This window comes from Papaver somniferum, chromosome 9 (assembly GCF_003573695.1).
Source record: "Papaver somniferum cultivar HN1 chromosome 9, ASM357369v1, whole genome shotgun sequence".
Classification (NCBI taxonomy): Eukaryota; Viridiplantae; Streptophyta; class Magnoliopsida; order Ranunculales; family Papaveraceae; genus Papaver; species Papaver somniferum.
Genome location: NC_039366.1, coordinates 121,933,149 through 121,955,029, shown reverse-complemented (window position 1 = coordinate 121,955,029; position 21,881 = coordinate 121,933,149). Strand labels below are relative to the sequence as shown.

The 21,881-nt window shown below is 37.7% G+C and overlaps 1 protein-coding gene across 1 annotated transcript; it reads left to right on the top strand.

Annotated features, from left to right (window-relative positions):
* Positions 1–7,673: 7,673 nt before the first annotated feature.
* On the top strand, positions 7,674–9,933 carry LOC113312516. Its single transcript, XM_026561265.1, has 8 exons — positions 7,674–7,802; positions 7,903–8,145; positions 8,254–8,472; positions 8,578–8,670; positions 8,765–8,872; positions 8,982–9,206; positions 9,301–9,360; positions 9,464–9,933. The coding sequence occupies exons 1-8, from the start codon at positions 7,680–7,682 to the stop codon at positions 9,818–9,820; spliced, it is 1,428 nt and encodes a 475-aa protein (XP_026417050.1). The 5' UTR covers positions 7,674–7,679; the 3' UTR covers positions 9,821–9,933.
* Positions 9,934–21,881: the final 11,948 nt, after the last annotated feature.

The following is a 21,881-nucleotide window of genomic DNA, read 5'->3' as shown; positions in this document are numbered from 1 at the left end:
CTCGGAACAAGTTCACTTCTCGAAGTTGACGAATTCGTGCGTGTTTAGGGTTTATGAGAATATTCTCATGGAATCTTACCCGTAAACTGCTAAAGATCCATCCTTCTCGGGAAGTTCGAGTCTCGTAGTAGTTATCTCATGGCCAGTTTTCGATCTCGGAACAAGTTCACTTCTCGAAGTTGACGAATTCGTGCGTGTTTAGAGTTTATGAGGATATTCTCATGGGATCTTACCCGTAAAATGATAAAGATCCATCGTTCTCGGGAAGTTTGAGTCTCGTAGTAGTTATCTCATGGCCAGTTTTCGATCTCGGAACAAGTTCACTTCTCGAAGTTGACGAATTCGTGCGTGTTTAGGGTTTATGAGAATATTCTCATGGAATCTTACCCGTAAACTACTAAAGATCCATCCTTCATGCTAAGTTTCAGTCTCATAGTAGTTATCTCATAGCCAGTTTTCGATCTTGGAACAAGTTCACTTCTCGAAGTTGACGAATTCGTGCTTGTTTAGGGTTTATGAGAATATTCTCATGGAATCTTACCCGTAAACTGTTAAAGATTCATCGTTCTCGGGAAGTTCGAGTCTCGTAGTAGTTGTTTCATGGCCAGTTTTTGATCTCGGAACATGTTCACTTCTCGAAGTTGACGAATTCGTGCGTGTTTAGGATTTATGAGAATATTCTCATGGAATCTTACCCGTAAACTGCTAAAGATCAATCGTTTTCGGAAAGTTCGAGTCTCGTAGTAGTTATCTCATGGCCATTTTTCGATCTCGGAACAAGTTCACTTCTCGAACTTGACGAATTTGTGTGTGTTTAGGGTTTATGAGAATATTATCATGGAATCTTACCCGTAAACTGCTAAAGATCCATCGTTCTCGGAAGTTCGAGTCTCGTAGTAGTTATCTCATGGCTATTTTTCGATCTCGGAACAAGTTCACTTCTCGAAGTTGACGAATTCGTGCGTGTTTAGAGTTTATGAGAATATTCTCATGGATTCTTACCCGTAAACTCCTAAAGATCCATCGTTCATGCGAAGGTGCAGTCTCATAGTAGTTATATGATGGCAAGTTTTCGATCTCGCAACAAGTTTACTTCTCGAAATTGATGAAATCGTGCGTGTTTAGGGTTTATGAGAATATTCTCATGGAATCTTACTCGTAAACTGCTAAAGATCCATCGTTCATGCGAAGTTGCAGTCTCATAATAGTTATCTCATGGCCAGTTTTCGATTTCGGAATAAGTTCATTTCTCGAAGTTGACGAATTCGTGCGTGTTTAAGGTTTATGAGAATATTCTCATGGAATCTTACCGGTAAACTTTTAAAGATCCATCCTTCTCTTGAAGTTCGAGTCTCGTAGTAGTTATCTCATGGCAAGTTTTCGATCTCGGAACAAGTTCACTTCTCGAAGTTGATGAATTCGTGCGTGTTTAGGGTTTATGAGAATATTCTAATGGAATCTTACCCGTAAAATGCTAAAGATCCATCGTTCTCGGGAAGTTTGAGTCTCGTAGTAGTTATCTCATGGCCAGTTTTCGATCTCGGAACAAGTTCACTTCTCGAAGTTGACGAATTCGTGCGTTTTAGGGTTTATGAGAATATTCTCATGGAATCTTACCCGTAAACTGCTAAAGATCCATCCTTCATGCTAAGTTTCAGTCTCATAGTAGTTATCTCATAGCCAGTTTTCGATCTTGGAACAAGTTCACTTCTCGAAGTTGACGAATTCGTGCTTGTTTAGGGTTTATGAGAATATTCTCATGGAATCTTACCCGTAAACTGCTAAAGATTCATCGTTCTCGGGAAGTTCGAGTCTCGTAGTAGTTATCTCATGGCCACTTTTCGATCTCGGAACAAGTTCACTTCTCGAACTTTACGAATTCGTGTGTGTTTAGGGTTTATGAGAATATTCTCATGGAATCTTACCCGTAAACTGCTAAAGATCCATCGTTCTCGGGAAGTTCAAGTCTCGTAGTAGTTATCTCATGGCCATTTTTCGATCTCGGAACAAGTTCAATCCTCGAAGTTGAAGAATTCGTGCGTGTTTAGGGTTTATGAGAATATTCTCATGGAATCTTACCCGTAAACTGCTAAAGATCCATTGTTCATGCGAAGTTGCAGTCTTATAGTAGTTATCTCATGGCCAGTTTTCGATCTCGGAACAAGTTCACTTCTCGAAGTTGACGAATTCGTGCGTGTTTAGGGTTTATGAGAATATTCTCATGGAATCTTACCCGTAAACTGCTAAAGATTCATCGTTCTCGGGAAGTTCGAGTCTCGTAGTAGTTATCTCATGGCCACTTTTCGATCTCGGAACAAGTTCACTTCTCGAACTTTACGAATTCGTGTGTGTTTAGGATTTATGAGAATATTCTCATGGAATATTACCCGTAAACTGCTAAAGATCCATCGTTCTCGGGAAGTTCGAGTCTCGTAGTAGTTATTTCATGGCCATTTTTCGATCTCGGAACAAGTTCACTTCTCGAAGTTGACGAATTCGTGCGTGTTTAGGGTTTATGAGAATATTCTCATGGAATCTTACCCGTAAACTGCTAAAGATCCATTATTCATGCGAAGTTGCAGTCTCATAGTAGTTATCTCATGGCCAGTTTTCGATCTCGGAACAAGTTCACTTCTCGAAGTTGACGAATTCGTGCGTGTATAGGGTTTATGAGAATATTCTCATGGAATCTTACCCGTAAACTGATAAAGATCCATCGTTTTCGGGAAATTCGAGTCTCGTAGTAGTTATCTCATGGCCAGTTTTCGATCTCGGAACAAGTTCACTTCTCGAAGTTGACGAATTCGTGCGTGTTTAGGGTTTATGAGAATATTCTCATGGAATCTTACCCGTAAACTGCTAAAGATCCATCGTTCATGCGAAGTTGCAGTCTCATCGTAGTTATCTCATGGCCAGTTTTCGATCTCGGAACAAGTTCACTTCTCGAAGTTGACGAATTCGTGCGTGTTTAGCGTTTATGAGAATATTCTCATGGAATCTTACCTGTAAACTACTAAAGATCCATCGTTCTCGGGAAGTTCGAGTCTCGTAGTAGTTATCTCATGGCCACTTTTCGATCTCGGAACAAGTTCACTTCTCGAAGTTGACGAATTCGTGCGTGTTTAGGGTTTATGAGAATATTCTCATGGAATCTTACCCGTAAACTGCTAAAGATCCATTGTTCATGCGAAGTTGCAGTCTTATAGTAGTTATCTCATGGCCAGTTTTCGATCTCGGAACAAGTTCACTTCTCGAAGTTGACGAATTCGTGCGTGTTTAGGGTTTATGAGAATATTCTCATGGAATCTTACCCGTAAACTGCTAAATATCCATCGTTCTCGGGAAGTTCGAGTCTCGTAGTAGTTATCTCATGGCCAGTTTTCGGTCTGGGAACAAGTTGACGAATTCGTGCGCGTTCAGGGTTTATGAGAATATTCTCATGGAATCTTACCCGTAAACTGCTAAAGATCCATCGTTCATGCTAAGTAGCAGTCTCATAGTAGTTATCTCATGGTTAGTTTTCGATCTCGGAACAAGTTCACTTCTCGAAGTTGACGAATTCGTGCGTGTTTAGGGTTTATGAGAATATTCTCATGGAATCTTACCCGTAAACTGCTAAAGATCCATCGTTCATGCGAAGTTGCAGTCTCATAATAGTTATCTCATGGCCAGTTTTCGATTTCGGAATAAGTTCATTTCTCGAAGTTGACGAATTCGTGCGTGTTTAAGGTTTATGAGAATATTCTCATGGAATCTTACCGGTAAACTTTTAAAGATCCATCCTTCTCTTGAAGTTCGAGTCTCGTAGTAGTTATCTCATGGCAAGTTTTCGATCTCGGAACAAGTTCACTTCTCGAAGTTGATGAATTCGTGCGTGTTTAGGGTTTATGAGAATATTCTAATGGAATCTTACCCGTAAAATGCTAAAGATCCATCGTTCTCGGGAAGTTTGAGTCTCGTAGTAGTTATCTCATGGCCAGTTTTCGATCTCGGAACAAGTTCACTTCTCGAAGTTGACGAATTCGTGCGTTTTAGGGTTTATGAGAATATTCTCATGGAATCTTACCCGTAAACTGCTAAAGATCCATCCTTCATGCTAAGTTTCAGTCTCATAGTAGTTATCTCATAGCCAGTTTTCGATCTTGGAACAAGTTCACTTCTCGAAGTTGACGAATTCGTGCTTGTTTAGGGTTTATGAGAATATTCTCATGGAATCTTACCCGTAAACTGCTAAAGATTCATCGTTCTCGGGAAGTTCGAGTCTCGTAGTAGTTATCTCATGGCCACTTTTCGATCTCGGAACAAGTTCACTTCTCGAACTTTACGAATTCGTGTGTGTTTAGGATTTATGAGAATATTCTCATGGAATATTACCCGTAAACTGCTAAAGATCCATCGTTCTCGGGAAGTTCGAGTCTCGTAGTAGTTATTTCATGGCCATTTTTCGATCTCGGAACAAGTTCACTTCTCGAAGTTGACGAATTCGTGCGTGTTTAGGGTTTATGAGAATATTCTCATGGAATCTTACCCGTAAACTGCTAAAGATCCATCGTTCTCGGGAAGTTTGAGTCTCGTAATAGTTATCTCATGGCCAGTTTTTGATCTCGGAACAAGTTCACTTCTCGAAGTTGACGAATTCGTGCGTGTTTAGGGTTTATGAGAATATTCTCATGGAATCTTACCCGTAAACTGCTAAAGATCCATCGTTCTCGGGAAGTTCGAGTCTCGTAATAGTTATCTCATGGCCATTTTTTGATCTCGAAACAAGTTCACTTCTCGAAGTTGACGAATTCGTGCGTGTTTAGGGTTTATGAGAATATTTAATGGAATCTTACCCGTAAACTGCTAAAGATCCATCGTTCTCGGCAAGTTCGAGTCTCGTAATAGTTATCTCATGGCCAGTTTTCGATCTCGGAACAAGTTCACTTCTCGAAGTTGACGAATTCGTGCGTGTTTAGGGTTTATGAGAATATTCTCATGGAATCTTACCCGTAAACTGCTACAGATCCATCGTTCTCGGGAAGTTCGAGTCTCGTAGTAGTTATCTCATGGCCAGTTTTCGATCTCGGAACAAGTTCACTTCTCGAAGTTGACGAATTCGTGCGTGTTTAGGGTTTATGAGAATATTCTCATTGAATCTTACCCGTAAACTGCTAAAGATCCATCGTTCTCGGGAAGTTCGAGTCTCGTAGTAGTTATCTCATGGCCAGTTTTCGATCTCGGAACAAGTTCACTTTTCGAAGTTGACGAATTCGTGCGTGTTTAGGGTTTATGAGAATATTCTCATGGAATCTTACCCGTAAATTGCTAAAGATCCATCGTTCTTGGGAAGTTCGAGTCTCGTAGTAGTTATCTCATGGCCAGTTTTCGATCTTGGAACAAGTTCACTTTTCGAAGTTGACGAATCTGTGCGTGTTTATGGTTTAGAGTTTATACCTTTCAAATGGTTTTATTATAATTGTTTTTAATCCAACGAACCAAATTTAAGGAAATCAAATCACAAGCCAATCTAACGGTAGGAAGCCTTGTTTGGTTTACCAAATTTTGTGTTTTCTTTCTCAATCCGTATGCTTTGTTCAAACCAATGGGATCGTCCAAATTTTGATCTAACGGCTAAGAAAAATAGCATGCAGATTGTGTGTTTCCCACCCAAACAACCCGCCTAAATTTGGGCACATTCTTCTAAAATTCGAACCAAATTTGGTTTCCCACCCAAACAGCCCCTAATGAGAATACTTTTGACCATAGACCAAAACAAACCCCAACTCATTTTCTTTCTCTTTCTCTTTCTCGTTCTCTCCGTCTCTCCATCGTTCACCTCAAACTTCACCTCAAATTTCACCTCAAACTCAGAAAACAAACCCCAACTTCATAGAAGAAGAGTTCATATTTCTCAGCGTCAACTCAGGTATAAATCTCACCTTAGGGTTTTATCTTTCATTTTCTGTTTCATTTTTTTTGATTAGTTTTGATTGGAAATGTTTGATTTAGCGTTAGACTTAGGGTTTTTCATTTGATGTAGATTTAGATTAAGGGTTATTTCCTGATTAGGTTTTTTTTGAGCCGAGTTACGGTTTTTTTGGACCGATTCATATGTTTTTTTGATTTCGAGTTTGATTTCGAATTTGATATTCTCTTTGTGTTTGATTTAGAGTTATTTTATGATTAGGGTTTGATTTTTTTAGCCGAGTTAGGGTTTTTTTACCGAACCGATTCATTTGTAAATCGGCTTAGAGTTTAATTTTTGATGAACAGATTCATATGTGTATTGATTTGGAGTTAGAGTTATTTACAGAAATTAAAATTGTTGACATGCAATAGTTTCTGCATCTAGTTTTTTTTTTTTCATTTTCAGTTTGATTTCATGGTGCATAATTGCATTGTCTTAATAATTAGTTTTTGAATTTGATTTATTCATTCATATGATCAGATTTTTCTTGTGTGTTGATTGATTTTTTTTTTAACATGATAGATCAAGTGCACTAGAACATTTTAAGAATGACTTGTTTTTAACATGTTACCTATATATAGCCATGTCTGTTAAGCTTTCAGCAACATGTAATACAATTTTTTGCAATATGACTAGACATCAAGTGAATCTGTAATTGCCGTTGGTGGGAGTACCGAACTCCTGGCTCATTCTCAACTGAGAATTGCGCAGGGCTTCGGTATTCCAACCAACGGTTGTCAGTTGCTTGGTGGTTATTTGAAGTTTGATTTGTAACATGATTTTTTTTTAAGTTTGATTCATATGTGGATTTCTTTAGGGTTCATATTATTAACATGATAGTTTGATTTTTTGGTTCTGTTTTTATAGTAGCTACGTACGTGTGGAAGAAGATGAAGACCAATTTGTCTGTAATGGTAAACAAAAAGGTATAGACTTATATATCTTATAGTTCAATTTATGCATTTAGTGTAAATTATGTTCTTTCTCTACTTTTGATTAACTTACTTTACTTTATGTTACAGGTTATCAAAGAAGCAAAGAGCAACAAGTCGGTCCCAACTCCCAAAAAGGTAGTAAACAAGCAGGCAAAAATCGTCTGTGTGTCTCCTTTCAAGGTAGTAACAAATCTCGTATGATTCAGTTTCTTTTTACTTGTATCAATAATTTTGTTGACCATCATATCCTTTTGATTAACCTAGTTTAATTTATTTTGCAGATCAATTTGAAAGACCAGAGTAAAAAGTCTCCTGCGAAACAAACTCCTAAGAAGAAGAAGAAGAAGAGTTCAGAGCATCCTGATAGCGGAAAGAGTCCAAGACGATCATCCCCTAGGTTCAAGAACACTCCTGAGGAACCTCATAATGCTGAAAATACATCTCAGAACAGTTCAGAGGAACCACATGATGCTGAAAAAACTACTCCAACACGATCATCGCCTCGGAAAACTAAAAGCGCAGTTGATCCAGTCGCTGAAAAGACAAATCCAACACGATCATCACTTAGGAAAAGGAAAAGCTCATCTGAACCAGAAAAATCTCAACCATTACAGTCCACATCAGGAGCATCTCAAGTTGCACCCTCTAGTGAAGTTGTTAAGAAGCAGAAATATGCAAAGCGGAGATTGTACACATGGCCATGTCCAAATGTGCAAGTCAGGAATGTGAATGATACTTTCTCATATCTTCAAGACAGCGAAGACGAAGAAGATGAAGATGATGAACAAGAAGAGATGGGAAATGAAGAGGTGGAAAATGAGAACGTGGGAAAAGATCATGAGGAAAATGAGGACGAGGAAAATGAGAACGATGGCGAGGACCGTGGTGTGGGAAATGAAAATGAAACAGAAGCTCAGGTATGACTGTATGTCCAAGATTTTCATTTGTATCTTTATGTTAGTTTTTCCATCCTTAACTCTTTTGCTTAATAACTGCAAAAACACTTGGGTTTTGCAGGCAAAACCGAAAAGAAAGTACGTTCCACGTGGCCCAACAAGGATGAGTGCACTAGGGCTAACAAATGGTAAGAATGGCAAGGAAGTTGTTAGCTTTAACAATAAGGATCATCCCATTGGTGATCCTTCGGTGCAGCTTGCAAGTGTGTTGGGAGTTCTGGTTAGGAGAAACATCGCACTAAAACACAGGGATTGGAGACTTGTCCCTAAAGAAGCCAAAGATAACATATGGGCGGTTGTCCAGGTAATTTCTTAACTCTTAAAATTTCAAACTCTTTTACTTATATAATGTATCAAGAAGATTTACACATTCTCTCTATAACTCTTTTAACTCTTTTTCTTGTATTTGCAGCAAAGGTTTGTTGTCGATGAGTTTTACAAAGATTACTATGTTGGGAAGATGGGATGTTATCTTAAAGAGTATAGGTCAAGGAAAGCCGGGAAGATACTCGCCTTAGATGAGCTAGACAAAGAAGAAAGAGAGAAGAAGCTGGCAGCACTGAAACCAGATAATAGCACTGTCAATGAGTGGAAAGAGTTCGTGAAACATGTTTGCTCGGAGGAATTCAGAGTAAGTGTTTATATCACAATAAATTATTTTTTTTGGCGTTAAACCCTTGCATGTTCACTGTTCTTGGTGATGTCTTGTTATTTAACGACGTTCCGTATTTATCAGACAAAAAGATTCCGGATGCAACAAATCAGGAAGAAATACACCACTCCACACACTATCAGTAGACTACGTTGGGAGAGACTCGAGGCTAAGATGGTATGTTATGTATTTTTATTCTTATGTTCATTATATGTTCACTGTATTCAAATTGTTCATATGTTAACTAGCTGGATTATTGTATTGTTTACAGCAAAAGGAACGGAAAACACAAGAAGAGATTGATAGAGTCAAAGTTTGGACAGCGGGTCACAAACAGAAGGAAGGAAAGGAACCTAATCCGGGTGTTGTGGAGGCTTTGGTGAGAACTCAACTCTTTTTTATGTTATTTATTTGTTTCTTTCTCTGGTTTATGTATCTTTCAATGATGTAAAAATGTGACTAGTCGGGTTAAATATACACAATTATAGGAAAAGATTCAAAGAGCAGCAGGAGAGCATGGTGCTGATGTTGGATCATCTGTGACAGATGATCTTCTTGACAAATCTCTTGGTGACGACAAACCAGGGAGACTGAGAGGAATTGGGTATGGAGCGACAAAGACAAAAATGGTTGTCAAGACCTATTATAAGAAGATCATCAAAGAGTGTCGGGACAGTATGAAGGAAGTGAACGAGAGACTTGCATTGTTAGAGGTGAGAACGTACTCATTCATGCATTTAGTTTGTTTTTTTTTGTTTTTGATGAATGAAACTTGCCTCTAATACTGCCGGTTTGGTGTTGGTATAGGAAAAGACGTGGAGTTGTGTCTGCCATGGTGCCTCACACTTGCACAACGTCAGTCCAAAGGTCAGTGTGTTTATATATGTTTGTACAGCTGCACATCGCCAGTTCAAATTTATTTCTTTGCATTATGCCAATTTCTTATGTTGCTGTTGTGTTTATCCTGCAATCTGGAAATGCTAGCAATGTTGTTGGTAGCACTAGCATGAATGTTCCCCACCATGAAAATGACAGTCCAATCAGCAGACCAATGGCAGGGGGAGTGCTAGAGAAGAGTAAAGCTTGGAGGTTGCTCAGTTGGTACAATGAGAATGAGGTTGTTGCTGACGCGATTATTGCTGAAACAGATCCAAATATGAAGTGCCATGGAGAACCAATAGGTTTTGCAGCTTACAAGGTAATTGTCACTACATCTATTGTTGATGATGTCATTCTCTACAAGCAAAGCGGCGAGTTGAAGACTGTATTCAACGTTGTAGGAACTTATACCACATGGGCCAAGGATCTCATATTGCCTGCAATCTGACTTGTTATTATGTTTGGGGAGTGTTCATAAAACAATGTTGTTCTTTTTTTGTTGCTCTTATCAGCTTAAAACAATGTTGTTCTTTTTTTGGTGCACTTATCAGTTTAAAACAATGATGTTCTTTTGTGGTGACTGTGAGAATGTGTTATCAGCAGGTTCAAGTGTTTGAATGCTGTTACATTTTAATTGAACGAAGCCAATTTATATATTTTCCGGTGAATCAGAATCAAATTTATATATATATTTTTTTATAAAATGTAAATGAATCACAACTCCTAAAAGAGGCTGTGAAACAAGCCTCACACTACATACACAAGTATAGTGATACAATTTTCTGCTACACAGAGTATTGGTTGTGAAATAATTGAATTATAACCAAACTATGTGTTGTCAAAATAAAATTATACTACACAAACAAGAATTGTGATACATATTTCTGCTACACATACTATTGGTTGTGAAAATAAGCTTGTACTACACAAACAAGAATAGTGATACATATTCTTGCTACATAGTGCATTGGTCGTGAAACAAGCTAACTATAACCAAATCTAGGGGCTGTGAAAATAAAGCTACACTACATAAACAATTGTTGTATCACAAACTTCTGCTACATATTAATAGTGTTTTGAACATGAAATTATACTACACAAACAATAGTTGTGATATCTTTTTCTGCTACACATAATATTTGTTGTGAAAATAAGGTTGTACTACACAAACAAGAATAGTGATACATATTCTTTCTACATAGTGCATTGGTCGTGAAACAAGCTAACTATAACCAATCTATGGGTTGTGAAAATAAAGCTACACTACATAAAAAATTGTTGTATTATATACTTCTGCTACATATTAGTAGTGTTGTGAAAATGAAATTATACTACACAAACAATAGTTGTGATATCTTTTTCTTCTACACAAACCTATGGTTGTGAAAAAAGAGTTGAGTAAGAGTTGAGTATGTTATACAACTAAAGTAGGAGTGGGGAAAGGGTGTATACACAACAGTTGGCGGAGTGGTATACAATGGAACGACAACCGTGTTTACAACTATTATTGACGAGTTGTAAAGAATTGAGGACTTTATACAACCCCCTTGTGCAACCCATAGATATGAGTTGTCGTATATCGTATGACAACTGTTATCTGGTGTAGTTAATCGTTATTTTTCCCGTAGTGTTCCATCACCAATTCAATACTCCAATCTCATACATTTTCTCCTACTAGCTAAGTTGAAAGAGTGAGGAGTTCTTAGAAAATGGGTGCAAAAAACGTTGAGGTTTTCATTTGGCTGAGTCTTGTTGTTTCCCTTCTTATAATGTCTCATGAGGTTTCAGCTGTTAAGGACTTGGCTGAGAAATCACGGGACGGGAGTACTATAAGAAAAAAGTTAAAAGCAAAAATTTCTATAGAAAATCTTTTTTTGTTATGTTTTCGTGTGACACTCTTCTATATTATGCCGATACAAATAAACATAGTTACTGTTAGTTTGTAACTGAAATTAAAGAAGAAGAAAGATGAGGGGACAAGACGGGAATAAAGTTCCCCTTTCATTTCTTATTTCTCTGTGTGTACTCCTTCAATTACATCAAAATGGGTAAGGCTATTTATAGCCGTAGCAAACATGTATAGGGAAATATGAATGAGCCACGTAGGGCTAATAGGTGTTGAATTAAGGCTGAAATTCTTAAAGGTTAAGAAATGATCCGTTAACCTTATCTAGTCTGATGTCGGTCTTGTTTTGATCAAAATACAAGTCCAGTAGACACTGGATTATTCTTGACATTCAAATAGTGGGCCACCTATTAAATACATGTTTACACAATATTCCCCCTTGGACCACCATTCTAAGGATATCGCCTTGTTAAAACTTTTTCCGGTAAAACACGATGGGACAAATCCAAGCAAATCCGTTGTCTCGTTAAAATCTTGCCACAAAAATCCGACCGGGATAAAAAATGGTCGAAGGAAAAAGAGTACAACTCTTGGAGCTTTAAAGTGATGATGGTCGTCATGAATTTTCTCCCGTTGTTGAAACTGTGTCAGGAAAACCATTTAGGAAAAACCTGAGCTTAGAGTGAGGTTGGTCACCGCTAAGAATTGCTTGTTATGTCAAATTTGCGTCAGGAAAACCACTTGGGTTAAAACCTTAGCGCCGAGAAATAATTCCTCCATCAAAATTGCGTTAGGAAAACCACTTGGGACAAAACCTGAACGCTTGCGTCAGGAAAACCACTTGGGACAAAACCTGAGCGCCTAAAACTCATAATAATGCCGACGTCGATGCTAATGTTGCCTCATTAAAAACCTCGTCTGGAAAACCCCGTGGGACAAAACCAGACCAGGGGAAAGGAGTACAACGGACGTCGCCCGATAATGATGCTGGACACGCATATGTTGCCTCGTTAAAACCTTGGCAAGGAAAACCCATCGGGACAAAACCTTGGTGAAGGAAAAAAAGTACAACGCGTTTAAGTCCAGCCTATGATTCTACGAGTTTACTCCCGCTGAAGCATGACTTCTTAAAGCGATTGGTGGTGCAAATATTGTATAGCCTTCAGAAAATTGCTTTACCGTTTGCAGTTTATGGAGGATTGACTGCAGGTCTTGCGCTGAGTGCACCACAAGCAATGTACACCTCACATTTAAATCTTCTATCATTGCACACCAAATTCAGTTTTCCGCTTTAACTTCAGGCATAACAATGAAACGCCTTTTGTAAACTCATAAATATTGTAGAATCAATTTCCGCCTTTAAAAGTGTAACCTACAAAACAAAAGTTAGAACGCAATAAGATAATGCATGCATTATATTCTTACATGGTACTTCTGGACCATAAAGTAATATATTTACGTACGTAACAGACAGATCGATCATGTTCCATTCTAAGGGATCCCATATTAAAAGTGTTATTAGCAGTACAACAAGCATCACAAGTATCAAAACTGAGTACTCTAGTGCATAGACAAACTCTAAGCTAGCATGTTCTCGAACTTCAGGCCGAGAAACATTTCAATCTCATCGAGATTTCACAATTCAGTTTAAGCATGGATTTTAGCGCTATTAAGGGATTTTCAAGATGCCAAAGATGATGTCATCCGGATTTTAACCTTATACCAAGAACATAAAATACACAAGGATTGTTCATAAATTTCTCCCATGTGGTGATAACGACGTAGTTCACAAAGTCAGGTGGATGCCTGAGTCAGAAACTCGAATCCTTCAGGGATTCATTACATTTACCAACAAGATGCAATAAGAGTCCTTCAGGGACTACCACGCTAAAGTGCATCTATATTAGGAGAATACCTTTCGTTTTACAGAACCAATCCTGGGGGTTCAGCAGGAAAAACCCTTAAATCGCACCTTGAGCGATTATATTACTCTCTCTGCGCTTCATCTCAAACACCAACCTGTAATATTCAGGCCTCATGATCTTACAGTGTGAGTCGGATTCGAACATTAATTGCGCTTTTTCGAGAGATTTCATCCTCTAACTTAGTTTGAGGGGAACATGTCATATGCCTACCAATCACAATGTCGATGTTCCTATGCAGAGGGGTACATAACCACCATTGTAAATAGATAATCGAAAACTATATAGACCCAACTTGATTAGATAACCTATTTAATTGTCGACTTCTCACTGCAACCTTTAGGTGATGCTTGTCATATCCAGGACTTCAAGGAAATCCCTTAAATTTGTCGACATAATACTTGCCATCTTCAAGTGGCAGTCTTTCTCCCCCTGGTTAAGGCGGGAGAACCTTTTTTTTTAGGTTATCAACATTCACACCATCCTCATGTGGTGACTTTTCTCCCCCTGATTAAAGTGGAAGAACCTTAAAGGTTATCAACCTTGGTCACGCCAACTTCTGGTGGCGGGTTGTCATGCCAACTTCTGGTGGCATCTTAGTCTTCCTCATGATGTCGAAAATATTACTATCTCATTTCTGGAAACTTCTGGTTCCATAATTGCCTGATTTTCAAAGGCAATTTGCTCATGATAGTTATTGGGTTTTAATTAAACTAAACAGAACTACCCAAAAACAACTGCAGGCCCGTTAAGAAATAAGACATTTCACGCCGTTCCATGTAACGGCTTACTTCCTCCCCTAACGACGGGAATACAGTATCATCTTCAATAAGACATTACCATGGTAGGGTTTTGAATGTCTTATGAACTGAAACCAACATATATATAGTTCGGTGACGCCATGGACCAAACACGTAAATTTGAAATGTAAGGTTGCTTCCCAATCCAGTATTGATGGTAAATAGTTGGTCGAGCAATAAACTAAAGATGCTTAAACAAATAACTCAAATATACTGTATTGAGTACGCACATGTGCCTTTTAGTGCTAGATATAACACCAAATTCAGGGAAAGCATCAGAAGCCCGTAAATTTACCATCAAGATAAATGAACTTAACTGGAAAGTCCAAAAATAGATAAGCAACCACAATATTTGCACAAACAGTTCGGCAAATATGGCATTACGTGTTAATATGAAAGATACCATCCAACGGATGTATCTATCAATACCACAAAGTATTGAAAACTTGTCCATAGTGTAGGGTGAATAAGTCCTACAAATGTCACCAAATCCTATGCAAAAATGTTGGTGATTCAACGAGTTACCGTAATGCTTATTTTAATGCCACTTAAATAGACAAATATCTCAGCGAACAAACAACACAATTTACATCCTTATCTACTGGCAGAAGCTTCTGGTTCTGTAAAGGATGTCTATGAGCATTTTGTATGGTCTACTCATCTTGGTAGAACTTTGGTGTCCGTACAGACCATGCCTGAGCATGAAAAATCAAAGTCATCAAACTTCTGGCTAATGACAGTGTGAGATTCTACTGATCGAATTTTCATATGGCACACCCCATAAAAGAGATAGTCTCAAGCTTCTCTAAACGTGCTTCTAGCACAAAAACAAATAAAGTAACAAAATACTCCATAAAAATGTTCATTTATCATTTATCATTTCAAGGTGGTAACGCCAAATATTATCAAAAGCACAACAGATTCTTCAGGAATCCGGAATAATATAAGGCGTCAATAATGATGATTGTTATACCACCAAAGTGATACACTCTCTTCCGAAGCCGTCTATCGTATTATTCGAAACTGAAATGATGTTTTACATTTCCAAAAATCAAACCTCTTCAAGGTTATAAAATTATTGGTGGTTTGAAAAATCATGCTTGTTGTTCCGGTTTCTGAGACAGATATCTCTATCGTCTATTTAAAATGGATAGATTACTTCAGGAATACATATCAGTTGTCACAGATAGACGAGAGGCAAACATTAATAAGTCATTAACAAAATCATTACGCAACCATGGGATACTTCGGGAACCCAAAAATTTGTGGCAATTCCTGGAATACAACTATTTCGATAGACCATTTCTGGAGTCTATTTTATGGATTATTACAGGAAGGCACAAAATATATGATGGACTACTTCTGGAGTCGACAACATCTCATGGAGTGCTTCTGGAATCCATTACTTACAAAAAGTAAGCAAAGAAAAGAAACAAAACTTAAAACAAAGGACAAACATAAAATACATATGATACTAATACAATATCAACAAATCTCCAATACATATGGTACTAATACAATATCAACAAATCTCCAACTTCGTCACCTTCAGGGTCAACGAAATATTAATTTACAGGTGTGCAAAAATGGATACACTTTGGAAAAATTGCCTCAAAATCAGTCGTAGGTCACTTCAGGGACCTTTGATAGAAACCGACTAGCACTTTGTAACGGGTCACTTCTGAGACCGGCCGGCTAGCGGAGCGCGCTTTTGTATCCATATTATACTACGCAATATTCCATCTTCTGGTGAAATTATTTCAAAGTTTCTGAAGATTATTAGAGCAAGAGAAATTAAATTTACACCATCCTTTAGGGATGCGCCAATTTCTCGCTTCGACGGTATTAAAACTGTTAGTACCATAATAAAAAAAATGATAAAGCAAAAGTTATTAAAGTTAAAGTTTACGAAGTAGTGGTTCTCACCTTCCCGCACTTACCCAAAAACATCCGCACCTGCAACCATGGATACATCAGCTTAGCCGACGTGGTCACCACAAAATAGTATCGCACACTCCAAATACAATCCAAGCTATGCCGTTTATTACAAGTTTGCAATACTTGTAAAACAATTTTCCGTCATCAGTAGTATTACTAACCCCCGGCAGCTTGGTATAGACATCGTCGAACGATAGTTTATCAATTGACGGCATCGAGCTATTCGTGCTGATAACGTGTTATGTTTTCGTGTGACACTCTTCTATATTATGCCGGTACAAATAAACATAGTTACAGTTAGTTTGTAACTGAAATTAAAGAAGAAGAAAGATGAGGGGAGAAGACGGGAATAAAGTTCCCACTTCATGGATGAACAGGATGAAATCAGATGGTCCCTCACCAACAACAACAAGTTTTCAGTCAAATCACTTTATGATAAGCAAATCCAAGTTAAATATACCTCAGATACTCCAACTGCCCCTTGGATTCAAATCTGGGGTCTTGATACAAACCCTGCCATTCAGCTCTTCATATGGAAATGTGCTCATGGCATCCTACCAACTAATGCTAAGATAGCTAGCATTTTGAATTACATTGATCCTTTATGCACCTATTGCAAAAATGGTGCTGAAGATATAACTCATGTTCTTCTCTCCTGCCCTGCTGCTTCAGATGTTTGGAGAAAACTGTTTGGCCAAAACCATAATATCTTCACTCAGTACAATAATTTCCATGATTGGCTAAACAACTGGTTCCAAGCTGACAACAACATGGCTAGATGGAATGAAACATTTGCCACTACATGTTGGTTCATATGGAAAGCCAGATGCGACTGGGTTTTCAGAAAAATCACTCCAACAGCGTGTGCTACTGCTATGGATATTACTCAACACCTCTGTAGCCATACCAGGATCCACCATAATCCAGTGCACATCACATCTCAAATTCTCCTTCTGGAAACTACAGTCCTCACAATCACACTTCTGATAAATTTGGAATCACTATTAGCCTACACATTGATCCTGCAGATCTTTACCAAGCTACTAGTGATGCCCAATCTTACACTAACTACTCTCTTATTTCCATGTCTTTCACAGGTAAATGTGTGGGCATCAGAAACTTCAAAGACTATTCCAATGGAATCCGCAGAACAAAGCGAGCCAGCAGAGGAGCTCAACTAGCACTGACCTGGGGAAAAATCATGCATCAAGCCAACATCAACTTCGCTGCTGAATCTGAAGTAACAATTCAAGGCATACAAGAGTATTACCAGGAGGAAGTACAACAACGTTTCACAAGAGGATGTCCAAAACAACAAGGCAGTTATCACAACAATCATCAAATTAATTTTGTACTCGGGAAGCTATCCAAAGTGACAGTTCAACAGAACAGAGCAGACACTAATCTGGCCAGATTTGCCAGACAGTCCCTCCTCTTCTCAGACTCTACCTGGAGAGGAACAAATTTAATTACTATCTTGCATGCTTTACAAATTCCTACAAACTCCTATGATTTGGATCATTGTAATAACATTAATTTCCGTTTGAGGGATGAGCCTGGCGCTCGAGTCAACACAGGCATCATCCTAAATATAAACGTGAGTGGGCAAACTTTATAGTTGCCTAGTCTCTTTTTCTTATTTCTCTGTGTGTACTCCTTCAATTACATCAAAATGGGTAAGGCTATTTATAGCCGTAGCAAACATGTATAGGGAAATATGAATGAGCCACGTAGGGCTAATAGGTGTTGAATTAAGACTGAAATTCTTAAAGATTAAGAAATGATCCGTTAACCTTATCTAGTCTGATGTCGGTCTTGTTTTGATCAAAATACAAAGTCCAGTAGACACTGGATTATTCTTGACATTCATATGGTGGGCCACCTATTAAATACATGTTTACACAATATTTTTGTCTTTCTTTTTGAAAGGCTTAAAGCCAGAAGGTAAATCAGTCAAAGGTTATATATCGGATAGACCGGCCCTGCCATGCAAGCAATGAAACCTTGCTTGGTGCCACAAATATAAGGACACACAATTACTGTTTTGTTTGGTGTAGTGAGTCAGTGTACGTAATTGCATGGTTGACCAGTGGACCTTAGACTCTTGGGATAAGCAAAGTTAAACAAGCACATTAGAGTGAGACCTATATTAGGCGTACTATTAGTTTGTGCTTTTCTAAGAGCAAAGGGCAGGGGTAGTCTCCAAATGGAGACTAACTCGTCCAAATGAACGACCACTCAATCAAATGAACGAGAGAATCAATTATGAGCAAATACAAAAAGAGACACTATACGAGAGACAGTCTCTCGTGCAGTAAAAGAATTTGGAATTTTGATCAGATGGGGGACTGTCCCCCGTCAAAAAAGAAAAAATCATCCAAACGGGGGACTGTCTCCCGTTTGGGACTAAAAAACTTCGAAAACGGGGGACTGTTTCCCATTTGGTGCAAAAAAAATTGCTACACCGAAGACAATCCCCCGTGTAGCCTATTTTTCCTGACGGGAGACCGTCCCCCGTCTAGTGTTACACTCCCAACCACTTGTTCATCTGAACGAGTGCATGAATGGATTTGGGAAAAAGTGGGGTAAAGACTACCCATAACATTCTCTAATTAGACCAAATTGGTTGTCACTCTTTCAAAATGAAAGTGTTACACTACCCATAAGATTTTCTCTAAGGTAGTTTGTGAAGAAAAAACCTCCCACTTTTCTTCAATTATTTTTGATCGGCTACAATTTTAACCTCTAAGATAATTCGTGTTGAGAAGTTTTGTAGTCGGATCAATAGCGTCGCTATAATAACATTAGCACCTCCTTATTTTTCTATTTTTTCATTACTAGTATACTCTTTAACAAGTCTTGAATCAGTCACTGTGTGAGTTGAAAATTGACATGAATAACTTAAAGTTGCCTATATATTAGAGATTTTAAACTAAACAAGCAATATATCTTTAATTGAATGCATTTCTTTTAAGAAAAATATTTTAAAAAGTTATAATAGCTAAATAAGACTATAAATGAATAAATATATAATACAATTTTGTTTTGCACATCAAAATAGTCGAAATTTTGTTGGACAATTAACCATATATAATTTTTTAAAGATCCCCTCACACTCTTATAAGAGTGTGAGGGGATCCTCCCTCTTTTTTAAACTAACTTAAGTAGATAATTTACTTTAAAGTTTCATTTTGCTCAAGTCCATGGAGATTTGGAAGGAAAGAAATGCGCGAGTCCATAGAGGTCGTAGTAAGAACTTGGAAGAGGTTAAGATGTTGATTATCTAGGATATTTGTTTATGGAGTCAATCGAAGGATATCTTCAGAGATATTTCAGCAACACAAATTATGTTACAATGGGGCTCTATTGTTTCTATGTATTAGGTTCCTTGTTTTCTTTTGTTCTTTCTGTTTTTTTATAGATCTTCCTGATCTCTTGTATTTTTTTGTACATATCTTTTCCTTTTTAATATATTCTTCTTTTTCAAAAAAAAAGTTTCATTTTGCTGGTGAATTAAACAATATACAAGTATACAATGTAGGTGTGAACACAGAAATAACGAGGGTATCCAAGTGTTCACAAACAATGTTCGCATTTACTTATGTACATATAAAGAAGAGTAAATTACTAGTAAAACTGCATTAAGACGATGACTCATCGACTTAGAGCTTTCGGGCTCGTCCTTGTCTAGTCACGAGGGAATAATTTAGTTATTCATACGTTCGTAGAGTATAGAAAATCAAAGCATAATAATCAAGACAAAAAGTAAAGTGTTGAATGTAAATAAGACGATGATTTACGTGGTTCAGCACCAAGGCCTATGTCCACGGGGGTTTGTGTTTCACTATGTATTCAGTAGTTACAAGGATAGTCAAATGACTCTGTGTGAACAACGAAGCTAAGGGGAAAATAGAGCTCATACTTACTCTTCCTATTTCTCTCTCTTAATATCTTCTCTCCTAATATCTTCTCTATCTAACTAAGAACTGGTAGACCCCCTCTCTCAGTGGAGAGGGGTATTTATAGGGATAGAACATGCGGTCCACTATCTGGGACAACTGTATCCTTATCTTCTTGTTCTTTGTGCTGATCCCGCTGGTATCTTCGTTCTAAACCGATGCTTACAGCGATCTCGTGAGGTAACGATGGGTCGCCTCTTTCTCCTCCACAGGTTAGTTGACACGTACTCTACGTTTGGAGTGTTTAATGCGGGTGGTTGGGTCACCTGCATGCGCCAGACAGATGTAATTTCAGAAGTAATGGGCGTAGTAAAAGTAATTCTGTCATGGGCATGCATTGTGATATTGAGAAGATCATCAATGATGACCGAAGGAAGATTAGCATTAGCTCCAACTTAACTTATATACTTTCATTGTTCCATTTTCTCATCATGGTAGTACCATAGAGAAAATTGGTTAGGAATTCTGGTCTACAAGATCGTAAGAAATAAGAACATTAACCATTTTATCATTATTTTGGACAATGTCAAATTGCAAACCAATTTCCACATGAGAGCAATTCCACCTGAAAAGCCAGCAGAGGGGTATATCTAAGTGTCCGGATATCTGAACCTTGTCATGGATTGACTCATTTTGGTGGAGTCATTTTTGGTTTTGCAAAGAAAGACAACATCATGATTTTGACTCTTAATTAGACTACACATAACGTTCCTAATTGTACATGATTGTTAAAGGGGGTTACCGGATTTAGCAGGAGGCACTGTTTCATATGAGACAAAAAAAATTAGATTAAATCCTTACCGTCGGATCACTCAAACAGTACCCCTGCTAATTCCGTTAAACCCCTTAAACAATCATGCTAATTGTAGGGTTGTTGAAGCCCTCACAATTGCACGACAAAGATTATCGTAATATTGAAATGAGCACTAGAGACACAAGCCTAGCCGGAAACAAAATAACCTAAGTATTTCTATGTAATATACTCCCTCCGTTTCTAAAATATAGGCTTGTTTGGTTTTCACAAAAATTAAGAAAACTAATCATTGGAGCCACTTTTCCATGTTTTTTCCTAATCTATCCTTTGGTCCCCACTTATTTGTTATTAGAGAAAGAGGAGAGAGAAGTGGTCCCCTTTTTGTATTAGGAGAGAAAATGGAGAGAGAGAAGTGGTCCCTCTATGGGTATAGTAGTAAAATCATAACATTTGACTTTCCACATATGGAAACAAGCCTATTTTTTTGACATACCCAAAAAAGGAAACCTGCCTATTTTTTAGAAACAGATGGAGTATATTTGTATATTTGTTTCTTTCATGAGAACAAAATTTTATTTATAATATGTAGACAATTAAACTTTTACAAAGTTTTTGGTTGGCATCCGAGCGACTAGCTGGGCATCAACCCCTTTTTGAATAGCAACACCCAATCTATGAAGTTTTGTTCAAAAAATAAAAAAGCAGCATCGCGTAGTCTGAGTTATTGCCACATTTCAACTCATATGACCCTTTTAAAAGAGCCCTGTTAAAGGGGCGGGTGGTTCCATTGGAGGGGCGGCAAACCTAATAAGACAAAAAGGGTCATTAGGTGGTAATTCAAGTGCCCCTTATCAAAAAATATGGAAATGACCAATTAACCCTTATTATTAATAATCAAGATTAGTGATGATAATCAAGATTAGTGTTGTTAATTAATTTTCACTTATAATAACTCTAAAATCAGATTTTTAAAGTTATAAAAAAAAATTTAGAGGAGAAGAAAAAGAAAACTTATGTGATATTTGTGAAACCCTAGATTTTGATTCCCTCAACCAAAATGAGTGATTCTAGTGGAAAATTTGAGATGAGTGAATCTCTATACGATAGAGAAAACAAATACTACATACCCCTTGATGGAGATCCTGATATGGAGTATTTCTTAGATGGTAGAGATGTTTTAACCCATAGTGAAGGTCAATCTCAACCAATTGAAGAAATTAGCCAACAAAGTGAAGAACCAGCAACTGAAAATGACCAGGTACACTTCTAAACTAGTTCTCATTAGCTTTT

What these genes read in the sequence shown, in the direction of transcription:
- LOC113312516 (XM_026561265.1), top strand. Translation starts at nt 7,680, where the DNA reads ATGGGAAATGAAGAGGTGGAAAATGAGAACGTGGGAAAAGATCATGAG. An exon ending in AAAATGAAACAGAAGCTCAG is followed by an intron (nt 7,803 to 7,902) that starts GTATGACTGTAT and finishes TGGGTTTTGCAG; the next exon opens with GCAAAACCGAAAAGAAAGTA. An exon ending in CGGGTGTTGTGGAGGCTTTG is followed by an intron (nt 8,873 to 8,981) that starts GTGAGAACTCAA and finishes ACACAATTATAG; the next exon opens with GAAAAGATTCAAAGAGCAGC.